At 49.7% G+C, this 23,723-nt stretch overlaps 1 protein-coding gene across 1 annotated transcript in view; it reads right to left on the bottom strand.

Annotated features, from left to right (window-relative positions):
- PDE10A (phosphodiesterase 10A) overlaps positions 1-23,723 on the bottom strand; it is a 203,292-nt gene that overhangs the window by 59,474 nt on the left and 120,095 nt on the right. Inside the window, exons 4-5 of the mRNA XM_075554279.1 lie at positions 9,407-9,527; positions 7,790-7,839 (exon numbers count right to left, since the gene is read on the bottom strand). Of these exons, the coding sequence (XP_075410394.1) occupies positions 7,790-7,839; positions 9,407-9,527 (171 nt within the window). The remainder of the gene's footprint in view (positions 1-7,789; positions 7,840-9,406; positions 9,528-23,723) is intronic.

The following is a 23,723-nucleotide window of genomic DNA, read 5'->3' as shown; positions in this document are numbered from 1 at the left end:
CTCCCCCACTCCAGGGTGGTCTGCTTCCAGGTGGGGGACTCTCCGTCCTGTGTCCTGGCTCCCCGGGCTGCCACCCCATCTCCACGGCTGTCACTTTGCGGCACGCCTTGGGGTCTAGGAGAGCCGGGCTTGGTTTTCTTCTTGATGTTTCAAAATCCTCCAAGTTCCTTTGTGGAAAATGTACGTGGCGTGCCTGTGGCCGGTCAATTCTGAAGGAATTTATCAAGGAAGCGGGAATTTTGGTTGTTGCGGAATGTTGGGTTTCCGTGACAATGTGCGGCACTTGATAGAGGCTGAACTTCAGAAATATACACAAAATAGATGATCATTAGGAAGTTCCCCGCGCAGACAGTAGATGGCGCCAGAGAGTAAGCAAATAGCGCCCTACGGAGACCTCCCAGAACAGCCAATGCTGCTTCCTGCTCCTGCAACTTGAACTTCGGGGTCTTCACGGACACAGGCTTCAACACAAACCTGGTAAAACTCTCTAAAGCACACGTCTGTCCTAACCTGGCCTGGACATACACAGTGCACCATCTTTTCAGGAGGCTCTAGGATCTCTGGTGACGCAGCGGTAAAGTGTCGGGCTGCGAACTGAAAGGTCAGGGGTTCAAGCCCATCAGTCTCTCCTTCGGCGACATAGGTGGCCACCTGCTTCCCTCGAGAGTGACGGCCTTGGACACCCCGTGGGCCAGTCCTCCTCAGTCCTATGAGGTCACTAGGAATCGAAACCGACTGGACGGCGGTGGGTGTGGTTGGGATTCATTGAAGATGATTTACACACACACGCACACAGGCGCACACACACGCACACACGCACTCACGGGTTTCAAAAGCTTCGTGGAACCATTCCCTTGCCTTCCATCCCATCTCCCCATACAGTGTTTGGAGCCTTCTTGTCAAACTGTGGCATCCGACCTGACGGGAAACCAAATCACAGCCCGTGAGGGACGCTCACTGCTGGACATCCCTGCTTTTCCTCTCCCCTGCTCGGTATCCTACGAAGCAGAATCATCTGAGTGGCGCTGCCCGGGTGTGGTTCCTGAAAGCTGAGCGTGGTGGAGGGGAAGGCTGGGCCTGCGGTCCCGGCGGTGTGCTGCTGTGTCCGAAGGGCGGGGTCATGGAACTGGGGCCCAGAGGACCAGCCCCGAGTACAGGTCTTTGTTCCGGTCCAGCTTGACAACCTGGACAGGGCTGATGGCGCAGTGACCCCTTGGAGTGCTAACTGCAAGGTCCATGGTTCTAAAACCCAGTCATTGCATCGTGGGAGACAGATGTGGGTGTTCTACTCCTGTAAAGAGCCACAGCCCCGGGCAGTTCAACAGGGGCAGTTCAACTCGGTCCTGTAAGGTCACTGGGAGTCCGTATCGTCAGTGAGTTGGGGTTTCTTTGGTTTGGTCGGCTTGGATGAATGTCTAGCCACACTAGACCGCACTTGCTTACAGGGCCCAAGAGGCTCACTGGTTAAAATGCTCCACTGCGCACAGAGAGGCCATCGGTGCAAACCCACCAGCTGCTCCGCAGGAGAAAAGACCCACGGATCTGGTCCCATTAAAGGGTACAGACTTGGAAACCCCATGGGGCAGGTCTAGTCTGTCCTCTGGGACCATGTGTCAGAACTGACCGGGCATCATCCAACAATGCTGGCCAAGCTCACGTCATTGTTGAAATGAAACGCAGAGGGTAGAAAAGGCTGGGGCATCTCTTCTACTGACTCTCAGCACCCTCCTCTAGTCCAGCCCCTGGTCTTCGTGAAACAGCAACAAAGTACCAACCTGCCAACATCTGTACTCAACTCAGACAGGCTGTGCTGAGCATCTCAAAGACAGCCAGTGCAGGAAGAGCCACCTCGAGCTGGACTGAGGCACCGTGGCTGCAACCAGGGGCTTGAACATCACAACTGCAAAGACCCGGCAGGGAGGGCCTGGCAGCGTTGCCTGCTGTTGGACATGCGGGCAGGTTGCTCCAGGTCGGAACCAACTCCACAGCCCCTAACAACACCGCCGCCACTGCCTCTGGGAACTAGGTTCCCATGAGCGTATGGATGGATTGTAAAAGACCAGGCTCAGGGTGTGCCATTCCCAGCCTTAACCCACACCTCACCGACGATGCCAGCCACACTGTCACTATCATGGCAGGGTGAGCGTCACATGCCACAGTGAGTAGGTGACTGGGGGACAAAGGAGAGACCTATCAAAAAGCACTCAAAGCCACAAAAATATTGACATTATTTTTTACCCAGCGCATGTTTCAAGACCCCCTTTGTGCGGTTGGGTGCTGCACTGTACATTTCTGTGCAAGGACCCAACGTCTCAGCCACTGCGTCCTCTGCCTGGTCCAGCGAGGGAGGCCTCCAAGCCCTGTTGTCACAGGAGCCCATGCTGAAGCTGCCGCTGGTGGGACCCACCCAGATCTCGAGCACACGGAGGGCCACGGTCACCAGGAAAGACCCACGCTACCAACACTGTGGATCTCACTTGCCCAATGAGGCAGTGCGTTGTGTTTTTTTTTTCAGTGATGGGAGAGGTGTGTTTTACTCTCCAAAGGCCCAGCCTTGAGCACAGGTTTGTGGATCCATCGCCGGCAAAGTTAACAAAGAGTTTGTTGAGTAGATGGCCCGTGTGGTAACACATTGAACAAACCCGAAGTTAAAACCAGGGTTAGAAAGTTGGAGACTCCCACCAAAGTCAGGCCAGTGTTACCGGGTAAATCAGGACTCGGATGAGCTGACGTTTGCTGCTGGGAGCCCCCGAGTTGGTTCTGACTCAGAGACCTGATGTACAGCAGAAGGAAACTGTCCCTGCCCAGTCCTGTGTAACACGCACTGTGTCTGAGCCAATGGTGCCAGCCACTGTGTCCATCCACCTGGTGGCCGGTCCCAAGAGGGGTGGGTCTCTCCTAAGAATGATCGACTGTGATCCAGCTACAGAACCAAAAGCTTCAAAAATCAGAACTGCTTATGGGCACGTCTCTCTTCTCACCTGGTCACCTTGTAGACCCGGACACCCATTCCTCGCTTATCAGCCAGTTCAGTTCCACAGACCAGTTATTAAGTAAAAAATAAAAATGTTAAGTAAACCCACGGTCAGTGAGGCAATTCCAACTCCCCGCAGCCCAAGATAGCATTTCTGAGATGGTAGAGGATTGCAGAAGCAGACAGCTTCAGCTTGCTCCCCTCGAGGGGCTGATGAGTTTGAACTACCGGGCTTTTGCCTAGCGCTCCAGCACCTGACCCACAGAGCAGAGAGATCAGAGAGCTGTGGGGAAATCAACATGATCACATCAGCTCACAGGGTGGGAGATGACTACATCACTGCATCATTGCCCCCCAAACACCACTGTGTAACCACCAAGACACATCACTACCCAACTGACAACCCACTCAGACTCCTGTGCCAGCCTCACTGACACATACCCTTCACCACCCCAGTCACCATCACTCTCGCCCCACACCTTGCAACTGAGAACACCATCGCTCAGGACGGGTGTGCACGCGTCAGTCACCAACATGACCTGTGCTGGTTAGAGCCTTTCATCTTCCTTTGGAAGTGAATCAAGTCCTCCTGGCATTCAGCAAGCTCGGTGATGTCTTGCCTGTCGCAGGCTGTGGTTGAGCGTTCCTCCAATCTGGATGCATCCCGGTGGCATCTTGCTGTACACTTTTCCATCTAGTCCATCCAGATTCCTGTTTATGTGCTCAGTATACAGTTTTCATAAGTGGGGGGTAACAGATCCAATCCTGATGCATGGCTCCTGGTTCTGTTGGAACGACTGCCTCTAGGCCTAGGTTCCATTCTGCACAAGGCCATGCGGTGTCCTAGAGTGCCCATTCTTCACAATGACATCCAGAATGTGGTATGAACCTTATGTTCAAGCTCCCACATCATCAGTAAAACAAAAGTGCACATCTCTCTGGTATTCTCTGCTTTTAGCCAAGATCTGCCCGATGCCAGCAAAGACGTTCTTCCTTCCAGGTCTTCTTTGGAATTCATCTTGGATCTTTGGCAGCACCGCACGACCCCTGTCAATGCACTGCTGCGACTGCATTTGAAGGGTCTTAAGCAAACACCGACTTGCATGTGATATTAATGATATCGTTCCATAGCGTCCACATTCTGTCTTGCCATTCTTCATTCAGGTGGTCTTACTTATGAACACCTCCAGTTGGTCAGCCAGGTAACTGCCTTTCAAATTTCTTAGCATAGACTATTGAGTTCTTCCATCGCTGCATCAGTTCATTGAAACACTTTGATTGGTATCCAGTCCATTCCTGGAGCCTTGAGTACGGCTTAGATTTCTTCTTTCAAGGCCACTGGCTCTTGATTATTTGCTGCCTCCTGAAATGATTGGATATCAATCCATCCTTTTTTAAATACAGTTACTCTGTGTATTCATTCTATCTTCTTTGGATGCTTCCAGGACCGGTCAATTATTGTCCCACACTACCTTCCAATACTGCAACTCAGTGTCAGTTCTTCCAGCCTGGGAAGTGCCCAGCATGTCCTTCCGTTCTGGCTGTCTAACTCTTGGTCTCTGAGCATTGCGTTAAAATGGTTCCCCTTGTCTTCTTGAGCCACTTTTAAAATATTCGGCTCAAATCTTCTATGCTGTCAACTCCTCCTTGGCCTTAGATATTCCACATTCATGAGCAGCCTTCCAGGTCCCTTTGGGGCCTTTCCATTCTCATTGTCTTTTTATGACCTTCCCTTTTCTTCTTGTGTGATATTCTTGGGTGCTGGTGATATTTTTTTCTCTTTCTCAAAATATGTTGCCCTTGTTGTTCTTTTCTATTATTTATCAAATAATTTTATGGGAGGCTCTTACATCTCTTAGCACAATCCATACATTCATCCACTGCTGCCGGTGTTATTACTGTTAGGCGCCAGTGAGCCCGTTCTGACACTTAGAAATCCTGTGGACAATGGAATAAAGCACTGCCCATCCCCGTGCCATCCACAAAATTGTTATGCTAGGGCCTATTGTTGCAGCTACTGTGCCAAGACATGTCCTGGGTGGTCTTCTTTTTTTTTTTTTAAACTGGTCAGCCACGATGACCTTTCCACGACTGGTCTCTCCTGACAGCCTGTCCAAAGGATGTGAGACAAAGTCTCACCATCTTTCTTCTGTCTGTAACCTCTTCAAAGACACACTGGTTTGTTGTTCTGGCCGTCCATGGTACTTCAAAGTAATATTCGAGAATGCCACAATCTAAATGCATCAGTTCTTCATTTTTCTTTCTTCACTGGTCAATGTTCACAGGCATATGCAGCCATTAGAAATACCATCGCTTGGGCCAGGTGCACCTTAGACCTCAAAGGGACACCCTTGCTTTTCAACACTTTAAACAAGCCTTATGCAGCAGACTTGCGCAATGCGATACTTTGTTCTATCTCTTGACTGCTGTGCTTCCACGAGCATCGATTGTGGATGAAATCCTTGGCATCCTCGGTGTCTGCCCTCTGTTGGTCTTTCTAGTAGGCATGTCGTGATTATCCTGTCACTAACAATGCTGCACTTCAGAGGGGCACTTTGAATGTCCGTTTTGATGACAAATGTTGTGCCAGTCTTCTCCAACTTGTCACCTGTGCCCATAGTAAGCCATATGCCTGTCTGATTCAATATGGCGACTCTCAGTCTGTATTAGGCTGGGTTGAGTAGAGAAACAAATCCAGAGACACTCATACAAGGGTAATAAGCAGTTTTATATCAAGAAGTAATTGTATATCACAGAGACTTCCCAGCCCAGTCCAACTCAAGTCCATAGTCCAATACGAGTCACAAGTCCCTCTTCAGACTCGCGCAGCCACAGGCAATGATGCAAACTGCAGGAAGGTCACAAGCTGCTGGGTGAAGTCTCCTGGATCCAGTGGTGGTGGCAGCATCACAGAGCTCTGGCAGGTCCCAGAGTGGCTCGCCACAGGAAGGTGGAGAGAGACAGGGCCCGGCCTCCAGAGAGCCGTTTATCCGCTTTTCACCTCCAAAGGAGGTCTTCCAGCTGCGACCTGATTGACAGGCTAAACTCCACCCATATCTTATTACAAGGGTCATGTTGGCACCAAAACATCTCCTAACAAGCACACATCGCATTTCAGCTCGCTCATGGCCACGATACCAGTCTTCCTGGGTCCTATTTCATTTTTGACACCTTCCGGGTTTCCTGGATTCATCACTTTTTACATTCCACCTTCTGATTCTGGATGAGTGTTTGCACCTGGTTCCCATTGTGAGTCATACCCCGGCAGCAGATGAGGGCCCTGCAGGTTGCACTTCATCCGCACATCACTAAAGTCAGCTCTTCTTAGTTCGACTTTGCTCCCTTCCAAATTGAGGGAGGGGGTGGATCTTCTAGCACTGTGTCAATGCAGACAATCTTCTGCTCCTGTCTATAACTGAGCTTTTTCCATAGATAGCCAGGTCTTTCTTCCCAGTCTTGCGGAACACAGACACTCCATCAACGCGTGTCCACTACCGACATCACAGCAACCTGCAAACCTACAGAATGATTGACAGTGTGGGGATGGCACGTGGCACACCTAATAAGAATGTATCCAATGACTGTAAGCAGCATCCAGTTAGACTTTCAAGAACACAAGTATCGTTCAGCAGAAAGCCATCCAGTCTCCAATCGCAATGACTAGCACGTAAGGAACGCACTGTAAATATTTGCCATGTGAATACAGATGTAGAATTTATCCACTTCTGCCCAGTCCTGTCAATACAATTGGCTCAGAGTATCATGTGGAATGACTTCCTCACTGTGAACCCTGTACACACAGGACCTCATCGGGACAGCCTTATTTTTGCCCCCCAGTGCCCCAAGGGTTCCGCCTTTGACAGGGTGCAGTCTTACCATTTTCTCTATTGCTGTTTTTGGTGGAAAACACCTGCATTTTCCTACCTTCCTTCCGCCTCCCACAGGTTCTGGCTTTCATAGGCTTTGCCTCACCTGCCCTTTGACACCATAACAAAAACCGAGTGCCAGCTATTTGAAGATCTTGTCTTATTTTAAATTGCTGTACGTGCCGCCTTTGGCTGGTGGGCTATGCTGTGAGGAAATGAAACTGGGATCCCAGGCGCCCCTCTCTGACGCCAGGCCTGGAAAGTCACTGCCACTGAGTCAGCGTTGACTCACAGCGACTCGCACTGGGGCTCTGAGGCTGTAACTGTTGGTGGGAGTAGCAGGCCCTGTCTTTCTCCCACGGGGCTGCGGGTGGCTTCAAACTGCACACCATGTGGATTGAGGCCCAGTGTGTAAGCATTAAAGCACCGGACTCCTGAGTTTCAGGTCCTAGAAAGGACACTTGAAGAGCTCAAAGCTCTGAGTAGCTCTGAGCCAAGAACATGGCACTTCACGGTCTCAGCGTGGGAATCCTGTGTCTTTCAAGTCACCTTAGGACACTTTGGGACTCGCCCAGAGCATGCTCAACTTCTGTCCCCTTGTGACCCTTTCATGGGTCCTGAGTAGGAAGGGGCTCTGACTCTCCACTGTGGACACCCAGCCTTGGTCGCTGAAATCCTGTTGAACCACACAGAAAAGTCCAGGAGGGCGATGCACAGTCTTGGTAATCCCAAGACACAGCCAAAGGGATCGGAGCATCATAGGCCTGCCCACTGACACACAGGTGAAATGCCCTGGATGGTCACGACCACACGTGGGGACACAGACAAAATGCCTTCAAAGCCCCCAGGGGTGACACATCTCCCGAATCGCTGCGATCCGAGTCCTTTCCCTTCTTAAACGCGTACGTTTTCTTATCTAGAGCACCCAAATCTAAGTTGAGATACTTACGTTATTGCACTCTCCAAGGAAATACAGTGCAAATCCATCAGCTTTTGTGGCTGCCAAAGTAATAAAAAAAAAAAAAAAGGAAGAAACTAATCTCAATGGGAGAAGATACCATGCATGCGATCTCTAAGGCGAGTCCTCGGACACGCGCGGCTTTGGAAGGCATTGCTTCACACGGTCATGGGGCCAGGCAGGAAATGGAACAAGAGCATTAGAGACTTTCCTCAGTACCATCAGCACATTTTCACACAGCCCTCCTTGCTGATTCTGAACCCATCGCATTAGCAGCCAATGGGTGCGTGAGCAACCCATCTTTTAAAGACTGGAGAATTGCCTTCAGTTTCCAAAGTATGAAAAATTCCAAAGGGGCATTCCTACTTAAGAACTCACAGGAACATCAACTATACATTTCCATATCCTCACTGAGAGAAAATGATGGAAGGCATCTAAAATTACTTCCAGGTTGCCTGGAAGGTAATCACGGTGGCAATTCACAATTTAAGTCTTGGGGGATTCCCTGATTTTCAAACCTTGCTGGTGATCTTTTTAAGGGGTGTCCTGTTTATGGGGCCGTGGTGTACCAGAATGTACCGGGCATATTCATTTTCATCTTTTGTGTCCTTGGGTAAGATGTACAGTCTTTCTCTGCTATAGCTCCCTCATCAGTAAAATCATGATGCTCACGGTCCCTATCTCAGAGAGTTGCAATGGGAAGAAGTGAGTTAATTGCACATTGTGTGTGTAGAAACCGTGTTTGCCAAAGAGTCGAGTACGTACTTAACTTATTAGCATTTGTGACATGAGTACCTTCAATTTTTTTAAAGATCAAATTGCCGTAGTAGGATACTTCTAAAAACGGTTTTTATTCCTTTTGTCTTTCTTGTGGAATGAGGGTTTTCTGCATTTTATTTTAGGGTTATTGCTGTTTTCTGTTTACTTGCTGTGTGCCTTTGTTTTCTCTAGCTTCTTGTCGACCTATAGAGACAGCCACTAGGCCAACAAGTCTTGCGGTCACAGCAGGGGGAGTTGCGGGGACAGGAGATGCTGATAACTGTGGACCAACGGGGAAGAAATGTCCCCAAACAGTGGGGCAATGCCTGCGGAGCCTTCATGGATGTTTTTGAGCCACTGGTGTGCGTGATGTGTGGACGCTATGTCAATAAACTGGTGAGAGAAACTGAGTCTTAGTGAATCAACATCGTCTAACATAACTTGCCCCTTGTAAATTCACAATAGGTATCATTCATGTGGAACCGATTGTCTAGGGTGACCATCTCACCAACCAAATTGTTCTTCCTTAAAATTTAGTGACTGCCTTTGTAACATGTGGTTCTGTCCAATAAAACTAGACCTTTAAAAGAAGGCAGGTACTGATTACAAGACCGAGAGATTCTGCACCTGCATTGTGCAGAGAGTTATTTGGGATTAGCGCATTTAGGAATGTAGGGGTTCACCCCCTCAGCTAGTGTCACAGAGAAACAGACTCACTCTCACGGGAATTAAGCCACAGCTGTCAACAGATCACCTGCACTTGCCTGGGAGTGCGCAAGTTACATGTGCCAGGCTTTAGCGTGGGGAACAAGAACGTTTGCTTGACTCACCGCACGGGGCGTCGCTTACCTATTTTGATGATGCTACTCAGCTCGTAGAGGAGTAGCTGGTTGTCCCCTCCCGCATCCAAGCGCTGTTCTATGTAGCTGTTGAGTTCATACACAACTCCCTGCATGTTCGTATCTTGGTACTTTGAATACAAAACAAGGAGAAGGCACGCGGTTAAGTATAATCAAATGCAATACAGTTAAAAAAATTCGTTTGTACAAAGTATACCATTAATACATATGAATTTAAGCACAGGCACCTTTATCGAGCATGGGTTACGTATGAGAGCCTGTGACAGGAAACAAATCGATGGAATCTTAGAATGCCCGCCGGTTACTGGCACGGGGGCCATCAATGCAGCGTTCATTGGTGCAATGGAAGTGGGTGCTGGCGATGGACACTGAAAGGACTGGCATGCCGCAGGAAGGACAGCCAGAATGCTCCTTGCATGAGAAGACTTTGGCCCCGTGCTTTGGGCACGTATAAGGAGAGCCCAGTCCCTGGCAGAGGATAGCCTGCTTGGTAAAGTAGACGGGCAGTGAAAACAAGGACGGCCTTTCAGGCAACAGACGGACACAGTGGCGACAGCAATGGGCACAAACAAAGGAAGCGTTGGGAGGACTGGCGCAGTCGGGCCTGCGTTTCCTCCTGTTAGATTTAGAGCGGAACCAACTCAACAGCCTGCACCAACAACCGCGTGTATCTCAAAATGCCCAAACCTGCACAAGACAAGTCAGCTTAATCTACGGTACACCGGTAACTCGATCAGGAGGGACAGTGCAAACATTTGCTAACAGACTGAAACACTGGAAGGTGCTGGAAAGACACCAGGACCCCTCACAACGGAGACAGCTGAGCTCCTCAATGAGTCAGTGCCATCCACTGGTCCCGTTACTACCTCCAAGATGCACGGCTCAGCGCTACTCAGAGCCTGGACCGCAGATGCAGCTGAGGGGTTAGGGCTGCTGCTTCCTCCTGCTTCAGTGAGCTCGGCGGGGGAGTAGGGATGTGAGGGAGTGAGGAGGCACAAGCTAGGTCTTCACTACCTCCCTAGCTCAAAGCAAGCATTCTGTCTTCCTGAAGTGCTGAAAAGGCCCCTTCTAACTCATCTCCTCAAACAAGCCCTTCTCCCCCTACCCATGCTCCAAGCAACCCACATGGTGAACCCACCAAACAATAAACATGTAAATGTTTTAATCATTTTATTTGGGGCTCTTACAGCTCTTGTTACAAACCATACATCAATTGTATCCAACATATTCCTATATATTCCATCATTCTTTTCTAGACATTTACCTTTCTATGAGTCCTTGTGATCAGCTCCTCTTTTTTTTCCCTCCTGCCGTGCCTCCCCCAACCCTCATGGCCCCTTGATCGACTGTAGATTATTAATTATTTTCAAATCTCAAACCGACCGCTGTCTCCCTTCCCCTCTGGTTTCTGTTGTTCTTCCCCCTGGATAGGGGTGTGTGGTTCTGTGCCATTCGTTGCGATCAGTGCCCCCCTCTCTCCCCACCTCTCCCGCTCTTCTCTCTACCCTTTGGTATCTCTATTGCCATTCCTGTTCCTGGGTTCCATGTGCTGTGAGTTTTCTCTCTTGCCTACACCTATGTACATGATCCTGTCTAGTCCAGAGTAGGAGGCGGCACTGAGGTCATGATAGCGGGGGGGGAGGGGAGGTGTGTGTGTGTGTGTGTGTGTGTGTGTGTGTGTGTAGGCCTCCAAGGATCAGAGGTATATTGCGTGATCCATTAGTGCTCTTCTGCACCCTGATAGACTCATCCCCTCCCCATGATCTCTCTGTAGGGGGATATTCTATTGTCCATAGATGGACTTTAGGTCTCCACTTAAACCCACCTCCATTCTCAACAATGCATTTTTGTTTGTTTGTTTTAAACATGTAAATTTTTGAAACAGAAGGAGATCTGGTCACTGGTCTCCTTCCCTCCCTCCCTCCCTCCCTCCCTCTACAGTCCACAGGGATCCATACAAGTTCAAACTGGCCAGACTGACAGCACAGGACAATGACCCTTGGTGTTTTCTCCCTATTATCTTCTACTGTGCTATCATACAAATGAAATAATTGTGAAATGTCTATATATAAAAGTTATTTTATTGTGAATTAGGTGGGGGAGGGTCTGTGGTGGTTATTTAATTTCACATCAGCTTGAAGATAGGTAAAAATGTAGACTGGTATTTGACCTGTCAGCCAGGTCACAGCCGGTTGGTGCCTCCTTGTGGGCATGGCCTTCTCATAAGGAGGGTCCTGGGAACCTCCCACCTCTCTCTGCCCTCACCTTCCTGCCGGCAGACCCTGGTTGCTGCCAGAGCCCTGCAGATGCATCCACTGCCATTGGACCCACAAGACTGCAGCCACTGGCCTGTGCCCTTCCTTCATGCTGCACCACTGCACGTGGCTGTGTGAGTGTAAAGAGGGACTTATGGACTAGAATTGGACTTAGGGACTTGCGTTGGACTGGGCTGGGATGTTCTCTTGCTATAAAGCTGTTCCTTACACATATATGAGTGTTGTTGGCTGTGTTTCTATAGTGAACCCGGCAGGTTCCAATCATCAGTTTTGTATTGAGCAGTTTAAACTGCTTATCAAACCAGACCTCCATTAGCTGCCCCTCCCCCCACCTTCAATTCCTCTCTTCTTTTTCTCTGATAACTACCTTCCCCCCTCACCCATGCCAACCTTCTGGCCTACCGTTTCATATGGGGACTCCATGTCCCCTTAGGCATGAAACTTCCTCTTGTTGTTGCCTTCCTTTGTGACCATGGTATTAGACAATACTTGTCCTTCAGTGATTGACTGATTTCACAGAACCCCTGAAAAGCTGGCTCCACAAAGCCTCAGCCCCAGGGCAGGGGCCGACTGATCCAACTTGAAGCTGTGAACTAGGTCTAGCTCCAACCAACGAACCCTGCTGTGTTTCCCCTGAAATGCAGGACGTCTTACATCACCATGACTCATGTGAGGACATGTGGGGCACAGTTATGGAACCGAGGCACGAGCCTTATCCAACCACAGGGACCATTGTGACCCGAGAGGATGGAGGCAAGAAGTGGAACCACATTAACCTTCTGCTCAGTGAGCAAGTGGTCCACCAGACTCGCTAAGAGGTGGCTAGCTCATGTGTGCAGACTTGCTAGCAGGGGCTCCAGGCATGACTAGATTACACTAGAAGACCGCTTAGACCAATTGTTCTGGAGCCAGTTCAAGAATCCTGGGTGGGCTTGGGGGGTGTTCTTGGCCACGATCAACCCTGAAATTCCATGAGGCAGCTCTGACATCCTGGAAGGTCAATAGAATGCAAGGGGGCTTCAACAAGTTCATGGTAAATGGAGTTAAAGGGGGACGATGGTTCCCTGGAAGGTCGGAAGTCCCTCACCCTTGAGAAAGGTCACTCTGAAGGGTCCACGACTTCCCAGCGTCCCGGAACAGCTCCCAGCTTTCTTCAGCCCCAAACTCAGCATTTGGACACTATTCTGGATTCGTTTTCTGTTCACTGTTCCTTACATGTTTTCTTTAAAAAACTATTTTCTTAGTGCATTTTCACACAATTTCTAACTTAAATAGCTATCAAGAGTCTCTATGACTTCTCTTCCCACATTCACCTCCCATGAATTTAGGCTGATTTGTTGCATGAACTCCCTCCTGGAGACCTCCCTTCTTTCCCCGTTTGTCAATCTGTGTCTACACACACACACACACACACACACACCACACCACACACACACACCACACACACACACACACCACACACACACACACCACACACACACACCACACACACCCTATTTGTCAATCTATGTGTCTACACACACACACACACACCACACATACACACACCTTATTTGTCAATCTATGTGTCTACAGACACACACACACACCCACACACCCTATTTGTCAATCTATGTGTCTACACACACACACACCACACACAAACACACACACACACACACACACACACACAAAAGGATGTTTTTTCCTGAATATTCAAGAGCCAGTCAAGGTGCCAAGCCAAAAACCAAACTCACTGGCTTCGAGTCAATTCTGACTCATCGTGAATGTACAGGGCACGTTCGAACTACCCCCTGAGTTTTCAGGACTATAACTCTTTATGGGAGTAGAGAGCCTCGTCATTCTCCCAGGGAGTAGCTGTGGGACCAAACCACTGACCTTGCAATTAGCAGCCCAATGCGTGGGCATTAGACCACCAGGGCTCCTAGTAGGGTGGCTGTCTACCTCTAAATGCTCTGTGTGCCTTTCCTAGAAAACCAGCCTCCCCAGACATCACACACAGTGATCGTCCTCTGAACTGTGAGCATTGCCTCCGCAAAAACCAGCTAATTAAAACCCCACCTTCAGATGCCATCCATGGCCCCAACAGTGCCCCCTGGGAGCTTTGTGATTGTCCCTTGGCCCAGGTTCGAGTACTCGATCACCTGTGACATTGGGCGGCCCTGCTGCTTCATGATCCTTCCATGCAGAGCATTTCTCCAGCCTTTCTCTGATTTCTTGAACTTGGCTTTTTTAATGAAATGGGCAGCTAGCTATCTTGGGGGTTTTTTCAGATGTTTCCTCAAGAGCCTACTAAGGCGATGTATTTTAACCAGCAGCATGTGGAACGGATGGCGTTGGAGCATCATCCCGCCCTGTGGCCATCTCCTGGGGAGATGTTCTTTCCACTGCCCCCCTTCATTCGCTGGGGCACGGGCTCACTGGCCATGCTTCATCCACGGAGTGGCAGACCGCCGGTGGCAAAGTGGACTGACCGCTGCGGCTCTTCTAGCCACAGTCTCCGTGACTCCCTCCAAGTGACTGGAATAAGCAAGACGATTGTAACCCCGCAATGCCCTGTGTGGTCATTCCACTAGGTCTAAAAATGGAGCCACCTCAGGGCCAGAGAGAGAATCCGAGACGAGCCAGCAAGGAAAGCCACCAGCAGAGCACCAGTGAGATCCCTGCTTGAAGCAGTGGGGGCAGCAGAAGCACCAGAGGCTGAGGCACTGAGACCGGGAGACAGAGCAGAGGAGCAGCATGGGGACCACAGGGCAGCGCACTGGACAGGCCTCCTGGTCCAAGGAAAGGGGCCCAGGTCAAGGAAACGTGATGGAGAGGTTAAGGACCAACGAGAGACACGCCTGTCAGCATGGCTGGGAAGATGTGCTATAGACAAACTAACTGTCTCCTTAACACTTTGTCATTTCTCAGCGCCCCTGATAACTCCCATAATCGTGAATGTTGCCATGGGTTTGGTAGTGGGCATTGTAAGGACTGATCAAGCCCACTAGAGCCTGGTGGGAGGGGCAGCGGGTGTTAGAATAGGATCGTCTACAGCCATCCCACCCTGAACGGGCCGATCGTCTAGACTAGGATAAAGAAATATGGAGGGTGGAGATTATGTCTGATCTCTGCCTCATTGGAATCACCCATGGCAGCTGTGGAACAGGACTCTCCTTCTCCTTGGTGTAGCTCCACCTGTTCCCCCATCATCCATCCCGCAATGTACTGATGTTCAAACTCTTGCAGATCTGGCTAGAGGCCATACTTTATTATGGGAATTTTCCTCTAGGATTTCCACAAAACCAAGCGCAAATGTCTGAGGCTATTTAAAGCTTTTCATTAAGGAAAATGTCAACTGTGGTTGCAGGTGGCATGTGGGAGTCTTCGTTCAGGTGGGCTGGCTGCCCTTCTGGGTGAGAAATCGTTTTGGGGTTCCTGAATTTTGAAAATTGAAAGTTCAAGGCTTTAAACCAACCGTCTGTTCCTTTGGCCTCAAAAGCATACAGGCATTTTGGTAGCTGACAGTCTAGGACATCGATTCTCTCCGGATACACGGGCATAAGCCTACTTCTTCCTAGCCAAATCCTAATGAGAGGCACTCACGCATCCTGATGGACAATGGCCAACTACTCACCACGACAAAGACTCTGCTGCTCGGTCTGTCTGGTGGCTGTCTCTCTTCTAAGCCCACAGCACCTTCCTCCAGGGTCAGGGTCTCTTTTCAAACTGACCCTCTCTGACAGGGATGTAGTACCCAGAAAGCAGCATAAGCTCGAGCTTACCTGGCCCTGCTAAACCCAAAGTCCATCATGCCAACCCTCCAGACACTTCCTGGGAGAAGGAGAAGGCTGGCCGCTCCTGAGAAGATTTACACCTTCAGAAACTCTGTATGGGGCCGCTGTGAGTAAGAAGCAGCAACGGTGGTGAGACCGGGCGAGGCAGGGCGTTGGGTCAGCCTACGGCACAAGACCTGGACAAGTAAAGCTCCTCAGGTAACTGCCCACAGGACTGTTTGCTGCCTGCCGTTTCCCTTCTTTCTCACACTCGCCATGATCACATCGAAGCTGCTTTTCCAGAGCCTGGGATGACCCCTGCACTGCCAGACCCATATCAATGCTGAACCTTCGATCAACCATGGCCTCTGCATTAACCACTTGGGATAGGTAGGTTTCTTGTGCCCATCTGGCCACTAGGAACATGTGGGATTAGTCAGGTTGCAGTTTGATTGGAGGGCAGAGATAAATGGCTCTGCGCAGCCCGCCCCCTCTCTCACGCTCTCTATTGATCAGACCAGAATGCAGCTGCTTTAGCTAGTTCTCTACCTCGACTTGTGAGCTACGCACATGTGGTACAAGCCAACCTGTGGATTGTATCTCTAGAGCTTGAGCCTCCTTTGAGACCTGCCTCGTCACGCTGCTGGTGTGTCCATCGCTTGAGCTTGAGGCTGGTGGATCCTGTAGCCTTGCACTGCTAGAGTTCTATGTCCCGTCGGGCCTGCTTTGCTAAGCTCTGGCTGTTGGTCACCTGCCCTGCTGTTTGCTGCCTGTGGCTGAACTGCCAGCATTGCCCGAGGGAAGACTCAGCTGTCTGCTTCCTTAACGCTGGACCCCGCAGCCCTCTTGAGTTGAAGGGTTTCCAGTATATTTACTGTTCCAGGGAAGTGAGTTGAACTGAGCCCTCTGTACTGCTGTGTGGACTAATGAGCTGTTATATCCCTTCGTGCTGTATAAGCCTATCCAGATAAATAGATGATGATGATGATAATAGATAGATAGATAGATGATAGATAGATAGATAGATAGATAGATAGATAGATAGATAGATAGATAGATAGCCTGGTTTTGTTGATCTATAGAACCCTGCCTAACACACCACCACAAACCAAGGCCAGGTCTTCCATCAGCCAGGACCTCTGCATTGTCAAACTCAAACCAATGCGTCCTCATTCTCCCTGACCTCTTGGCACCCTTTGGCCTGGTGGGTAACTGGCTCGAACTGGGGGTCCTTTCTCCACCATGCTCCTCTGGACTTGCTGGATCCTCCTCCGTCTTGACAAGTTCCTCCGCCAATCTCTGGCTTCACCTGCTATTCCCTGGCTGGTCGTGGCACCTTCTTCTCTGTTCTTTTGACACCACATGAAGCTCTCCTGGTGCCATGCTCAGAAAGGGCAGTGGTTCAAACCCACCAGCAGGTCCTCAGGTGAAAGATTCATGTTCTTGAAAAACACCAGACAATTGCACTCTGTCCTACAGGGTGCTTGTGAATTGAATTGGGAATTGCCTGGCGTGCAGTGGATTTGGGTGAGAGTCACTTTATCTAGCCTTAGGACTTTACATCACCATCTGCATGCTGTTGGCTCTTCCCTCTCTCATATTACGAGGAATTCTTAAATCCGTATCTCTCGCCCACACTATGACATTGTTGCTACGAAGGCCTGCTCCATCTCTAACAGTTGCTGTGACATGAGAGCCCATCATTGTCGCTACTGTGTCAGTCCATCTCGCTGAAGACCTTCCTCTTTTGTTGCCGACCTTCGACTTTACCAAGCACAGTGTCCTTCTCCAGGGACTAGTCTCTCCTGACAACATGCCCAGTGCATACAAGACAAAATCTCACCATCCTTGTTTCTAGAGAGCATCCAGGTTGCACTTCTTCCAATGCACATGTGATTGATCTCCCCACGGGATTTTGCCAACACCATAATTCCCTGGCTTGATTCTTCTGTATCTCCCTTGTTCACTGTCCGACTTCCGCGAGCACGTGAGGAAATAAGAATACAATCTCTTGGGTGAGGGGGGCCTTACTCCTCAAAGTGGCACCCTGGCCCTTCGACATCCTAAAGGGGTCTTGTCCACCAGACGTGCCCAGCACGGTATGTTGTTGACTTCTTAACTGCTGCTTCGATGGGCATGGGCTGTCGGTCTGAGCAAAATGCAAGCCTCTTCTGCAGTCTGCCTGCCGTTCCAGCAGCCCCGTGTCGGTCCACTGCTGCAACCGCTGGTGAATGATCTTCAGCAGAGCTTTGCTTCCTCACACGGGTCTCTGTGATGTTTGATTATGCCCACCCTCTGCTGGGTCACCTTCCAGAAGGATCTCTCCCAGTTGACTGGCCAGGTAGCTGTATGTCGTCTATGTTTCTTGGCCGAAACCAGTAAGTGCTTTTTGCAACATTTCCATTGGTGTCTGCCCATTCCTGGAATCTTGTTTTTCACTAATTCCTCGGTGCAGCTTGGAAGTCTTCCTTCAGGACCGGTAACCGGTTCATTCATCGACCAGTTCTTTGGGAACTGTATTTCACCCCGTGTGTTTTCAGGCTTCTTGCATTGTCGCTCGGTGGCTCACAGACTCCTTCCAGGCCACACTCGGTGCTCAACTGTTTTCCTTCCATTCGTTCCGCTGTGGGAGCTCAGTGTGCTCTTCCTTTGGGGCCTTCGGACGCCAGTCGCTCAGCGTTCCACTACACTGTCACTGTCCTCTCGGGCGGCCCCTGGAAAGGTTCCATTCAGCTCTTTGGCCCATCCTTTCCTCCATTCGCTGTAGTCAGTCTCTATTCCAGAGCAAGTTTCAGAGTCTTTTCTTTATCAACCTACTTACCCCCTCCCATCTCCACTAAACAACAACAGAAAGTACGGTGGGTGGTCGCTGAGTGGTTCCTACACACAGGCGCTTCAGGTGAGCAAACGATGAACTTCTCTTTAGGGCTTCAGAAGGGCTTGCAGCCTGTCCGAGCAGAGGACACTAGTCAGTGTGCTCCAACCTTCAACACTTCCGCTACTCGTCTAGACGGAGCCACCTGCACCAACCCAGACTGCCTTAGAAATCTGTCGTCGTTGTTGTTGTTGTTGTTGTTGTTGTGTGCGTCGTCAAGTCAAGTTAGGTGCCTGGCCCTGAGCCATCCTCACCGTTGTTCCTGTGCTAATCCCACTGTGGCAGCCACGGTGTCCATCCATCTTGCTGAAGGCCTTCCTCTCTTTTGCTTTCTTAAGGACAACCCATCCAAGCTCACAGGGTGATGAAGAGCCCAAACTCACCTCTGGTGCTCTACTTCCAGCCAAACTATAGGTCTCTATGGAGAGCAGTCACGCTCGTGAGGTGCCTTAGAATAACCAACTATTTTAAGTTAGGCGGCACTTACTCAAGGACAAAGTTCAGAGGGTTAGGAAAGAAGGACGGACAGAACCCAGAGACACAGGGAGGAGGAGGAGTAAGGGATGGAGCACGGAAGGGATGGCAGAAGATGCCTTGAAACAAAATGTGTAGGAACCGTGGCATGTACAAAGCTAATGGTCTGCTCTGTAAACGTTCACCCAAGTCACAATAAAATGGTAAAGGAAACAATACATATACATATACATCCCATCCCAACCTGGGACCTGGTAGTGACATACACTGAGACCACCCAAATCTTCCCCTCTCCAAGTTCTCCCACCCAAGTAATGGTGAGCCCTCTTTTCAGTTGCTCTAGCAAATGCCTGATAGCATCCTCTCCCCACCAAACAGCAGCGGAGTGAGCCAGCAGTTCTCAATAATGCTGCATTCAGGATGCGCCTCGGATTCAAGCTCTGAGCTGCAGGCAGGGCGTACTCACAATCAGTGTGCATGCCTCCTCCATGAGTGCACTCTGGTCAAGATCATAGCCATCGCTCACCACCGTGGAAGCGCAAGGTGCCAACTCGCCATCCCCTTGGCAATGGAACCTTATTCTTTTAAAGCTCTGCTGAGTTTATTTGATGAGACCCAACTCAAGATTTCTGGATCTCTTTGCAACCCATAAACTCTGTCTTGGGAGAAGTACAGCCAGAATGGTCCTTAGGAGTATGCCTCATGTGCTTTGGACGTGAGATCAGGAGAGATCAGCCCTGGGAGGATAGCATGCTTCCTAAAGTGGATGGGGCAGCAAGAAGGAGGAAGATGCTTGACAAGATGAGCTGACACCATGGCTGCAGCAGTGGGCTCCAGGTGACAATGACCGTGAAGGTGGCCCAGGTCCTAACATATTTTCATCCTCGTGGGCAAATTGACAGCACCTAGCAGCAACAATGCTCGTGTATTGGTATTTCTTGAACAGAACTGTGTATCGGTTTAAGGAAATAACCTTTGCATTATTAATGAGGTCAATAGTTTATATGGTGTCCTATGCATTTCTGAGTTCCTCTTCCCATCTGCTTTCTCAGATGTTGTCTGATGATGATGAGCTAATGTTTAGTTTAGGTCTATTTTTTAGTGTATATTTTGGTTTTCTAGTAAATGAATGTAAGAATATAATTTTCATCCTGTTTTGGCTGCCTTCCCTTACGTTTGACTGGTTTCCTTCCCATTTTGCATTAAAGACGCAGGAAGATACTTTCCAAGAGGCCGCCCAGAAAAATGATGGCAGAATAGGAACTGAACTCTAAACTTGGTTTACAAAAGTTACAGGCAAACCATAGCTCCAAACCCACTGCCACCAAGGCCATTCTGAGCCCCAGCGACCCTCCACAAGGGTTCTCATGGGAGCAGACAGTATCTTCATTCTTCCATTGAGCAGCCGGGTCGGGGCGGGGTGGGAGTTGAACAGTCAACCTTGCAGTTAGCAGCCCTACTCACACTGCCTTCAGGACCCCTCTGTACTACACAGGGAAACACCTTCAAATACACCTGCACAAAGCTGCAGTTTCCACAGGGAAGAAAATGTAGCTGATTCACACGTGGAAATAAGCCTTTTTGCGTTCAATACACGCCATAAAACAATGTCCTACTGTGCACTCACATTCATGTAATCAGGGAACTCCCATCAAGAATGACAGGCTCAGAAACTCAGAGAGACAGCGCTACCCTGTCCTATAAGGTCACTATGAGTCAGCATTGATCGACAGCAATGAGTTTGATTGGGGTTTTTAATTCAAAGTTATACAGAATGATGATTTTGATAAGCCAGCCTACCAATGTGCGTTCAATGCCCTCACATATCCAAGTTCTCTGACCCAGTAACCTCAGATTCTAGTTTCTTCACCACCACGCCCCCACTCGGCCCCTTGGGAAGTATCTCATGGAAAAGAAACTGCTCTGTGCATAAAGACATCCCGTCTCTGGAAAGAGAGGCCCTCTTCAGATCCAGAAATGGCATGCACAAGTGAGTGATCACAGAGAAACGCAGTGGGATCCTTTCCTCAGGAGGGATATTAGATGATGTAACGTCGCGGAAATGCCGATGTTACAGTGCGAAGCGGGAACAAAGTGCAAACAGCCTGAGAGAGGCATTTGCAGCGGCTCTGTGGTACACGCGGCTGTGCACTGGACGCTGGCTGAAAGATCGGCAGCTCGCAGCAGCCCTGAGCCGCCTTGAGGGGAAAGGTTTGGTGGTCTGCTTATGAAAGGTCACAGCCTTAACGTCTCTGCAGAGCGCAGGGATCAGAAGCAGCTCAGGCACCACTGACAACAACAATGTCAGCACGTGAAGACAAGACTAGCAGGACATTTTCCAAACGGACGGTATTCAGGTGCACTGGTTGAAACACTTGCCTGCTAGCCCAAAGGTCCAGGGGTCAAACTGTCCAGCAATTCGGTGGGGGGTGGGGGGGTGTTGGTCTGCTCCATCCAGACGCACATCCTTGTAAGCCCCTCGGGGCATCCCTATCCGACTCGAGAGGGAGGGTGGCTTTGAGTTCAGTCATGGCGAAGAATTAGCTTGGTTTTAGTTTTCCTGTGTCTGTAATATTATGTTCTTAGAGACACAGGTCAGATTTTTTAAATGCACATCTAGAGAGATTGTGACTGAGGACTGTAGTCACAGACAAAGCAGATGGGCAGAGGAGGGTCAGAGGGACAGGGGCTGGCAATGACCATCGTTTCTTCAAATATTTTATTCCCTGCAATGATGAATTCGACTGTAGCCCCCCAAGGAGACGGGAAGAGAAACTATTGCTGTTGGTGGTGGTAGATGACATCGAGCCAGTTCGAATCCATAGCAACCCGATCACAGCGGAACACACCACCACCCTGTCCTGTGTCATCCTGGAGATTGCTCCCATGTCTGAGCCTGTTGTTGCAGCCACTGTGTCCACCCATCTCCTTGAGGACCCTTCCCCTTTTAGAGATGCCCCTCTACTTGACCAAGCATGGCATCCTTCTCCCGGGACCGGTCTCTCCCGAAAACATGCCCAACAGCCAAAAAAAAAAAAAGTCTATTAAGCTAGCAATTCTTGCCTCTAAGAAGCACCCTGGCCATAGTTCTCCCAGGACTGATGTGTTTGTCCTTTGAGGAGTCCCTGGTACTTTAAATAGTCTTCTCCAGCATCGCAACTCAAATGCATCAATTCTTCTTTGGTGTCTGTGGCAGCTCCATCATCTGGTGTCAACTGGAAACTCTACCTGGCAGACCTGGTTAAACAAGAGGATGCACAGCGGTGCAGTGGGGATCTGGAAACACAGGGAATCCAGCACGGATGAACCCCTCAGGACCAGCGGTGAGAGTGGCGACACCGGGAGGGAAGGGGGTATAGAAAGGGAGAACCGATCTTGGGGATCTATGTGTAACCTCCTCTCTGGGAGATGGGCAATGGGAAGGTGGGTGAGGGGAGATGCCTGGCAGTGTAAGAAAAGATAAAATAATTATTTTAAACTATTAAGGGTTCATTAGGAGGGGGGAGCGGGGTCGGAAGGGGAGGGAAAAAATGGAAAATGAGCTGATTCCAGGAACCCAAGTGGAAGGTGAATTTTGAGAATGATGAGGGCAACGAATGTATAAGGGTGCTTTATTTAATTGATGTATGTATGGATTGTGATAAGAGTTGTATGAACCCCAAAAATTATGTATTAAATAAAAACCAGAAACAAACAAAAAAAAGAGTGAAGAGGTGGAGTCTAGCCTGTCAATCAGGTCGCAGTCAGATAACCTCATTTGGAGGCACGAGAGATATAAACAGTCACTGGAGGTCACACACACACACACACATTGCTTTCTTCATGCTGACAAGCCACATGGAGACCCCTGATGGAACCAGAGCCCAGGAGCTGGAGAATCCACGTGGAGACCACACCAGCACTGAGATGCTTCCACCGCCACTGTATGCACAAGGCTTTCCACCCATCGGCCTGTGATCTTCCTACATTCATTGTCATTGCATGTGTTTACTGAGTCTGAAGAGGAATGTGTAGACTGGTATCAGACATATGGGCTAATATCAGGCTTATAGAGTTGATCTGGACTGGGCTGGGATGCTTTCTTAATGTATAATTGCTCTTTGATATAAACTTCTCTCTTATACACATATGAGGTGTCTCTGGATTTGCTTCTCTAGACTCCCCGAACTAATACAGTCTCCTTCATTCCTTGTCCAACTTATACCATGGCTTGAGGCAGGTACATCTTAGTCTTCAATGTGAAATCCTGGCTTTTCAGTACTCTAAACTGGAGAGATGCTTTGATCTACAGACCAACGAAACCGAAGCAGATCCCGGCAGAGGCCCTCTGTCTGCTCACAGACTTTGACTAGGCTCTGGTCTAAGGATGCTGGAAACCAGGTGATGCTCGTGAGGGAAGGAAAGAGAACGACTGAAACAGTGGCCATGTCAAGAAATCTCATCCCATCCACATCACCAAGCGCAGACCCAGCCGCACATGAAGTTCCGCTAGAGTGGAGTGAAAGCACAGCAACAGCCACTCAGCCAACTGGAGGCCTTCGGAACCGTGTACCGGGAGTGCCTGCTCTGCGATAACCGCAGTTCCCCTTGGAGAAAAGAGGTCCATGCCTAAAAGGCACTCAGACCTGGCCAGTGGGTCTGTTGGTTTTAACAAGACTCGTGGACCCTTTTAGTTTCCAAGCCATTCATTCAATTAAGGCGCAGGTCCCTAAACTGAGTTGGCTGACCACTCCTGTGATAGGTAGGTTTATTGTGCCAACCTGGCCAATGAACGCATGTGTGCTATATTGAAGGGCGGAGAGATAAATGGCTCGGCCGGCATGCCTCCACATTCTGGTCTTTTGTTCTTTGATGATCAGACCAGTGTGCACTACCTTTGTTAGTTCGCTGCCTCCGCTGGCAAGACATCTCAGCCTCCTGAGA

This window comes from Tenrec ecaudatus, chromosome 7 (genome assembly GCF_050624435.1).
Source record: "Tenrec ecaudatus isolate mTenEca1 chromosome 7, mTenEca1.hap1, whole genome shotgun sequence".
Taxonomy (NCBI): domain Eukaryota; kingdom Metazoa; phylum Chordata; class Mammalia; order Afrosoricida; family Tenrecidae; genus Tenrec; species Tenrec ecaudatus.
The sequence above is the reverse complement of the archived record's forward strand: the minus strand, read 5'-3'. Positions and strand labels throughout refer to the sequence as shown.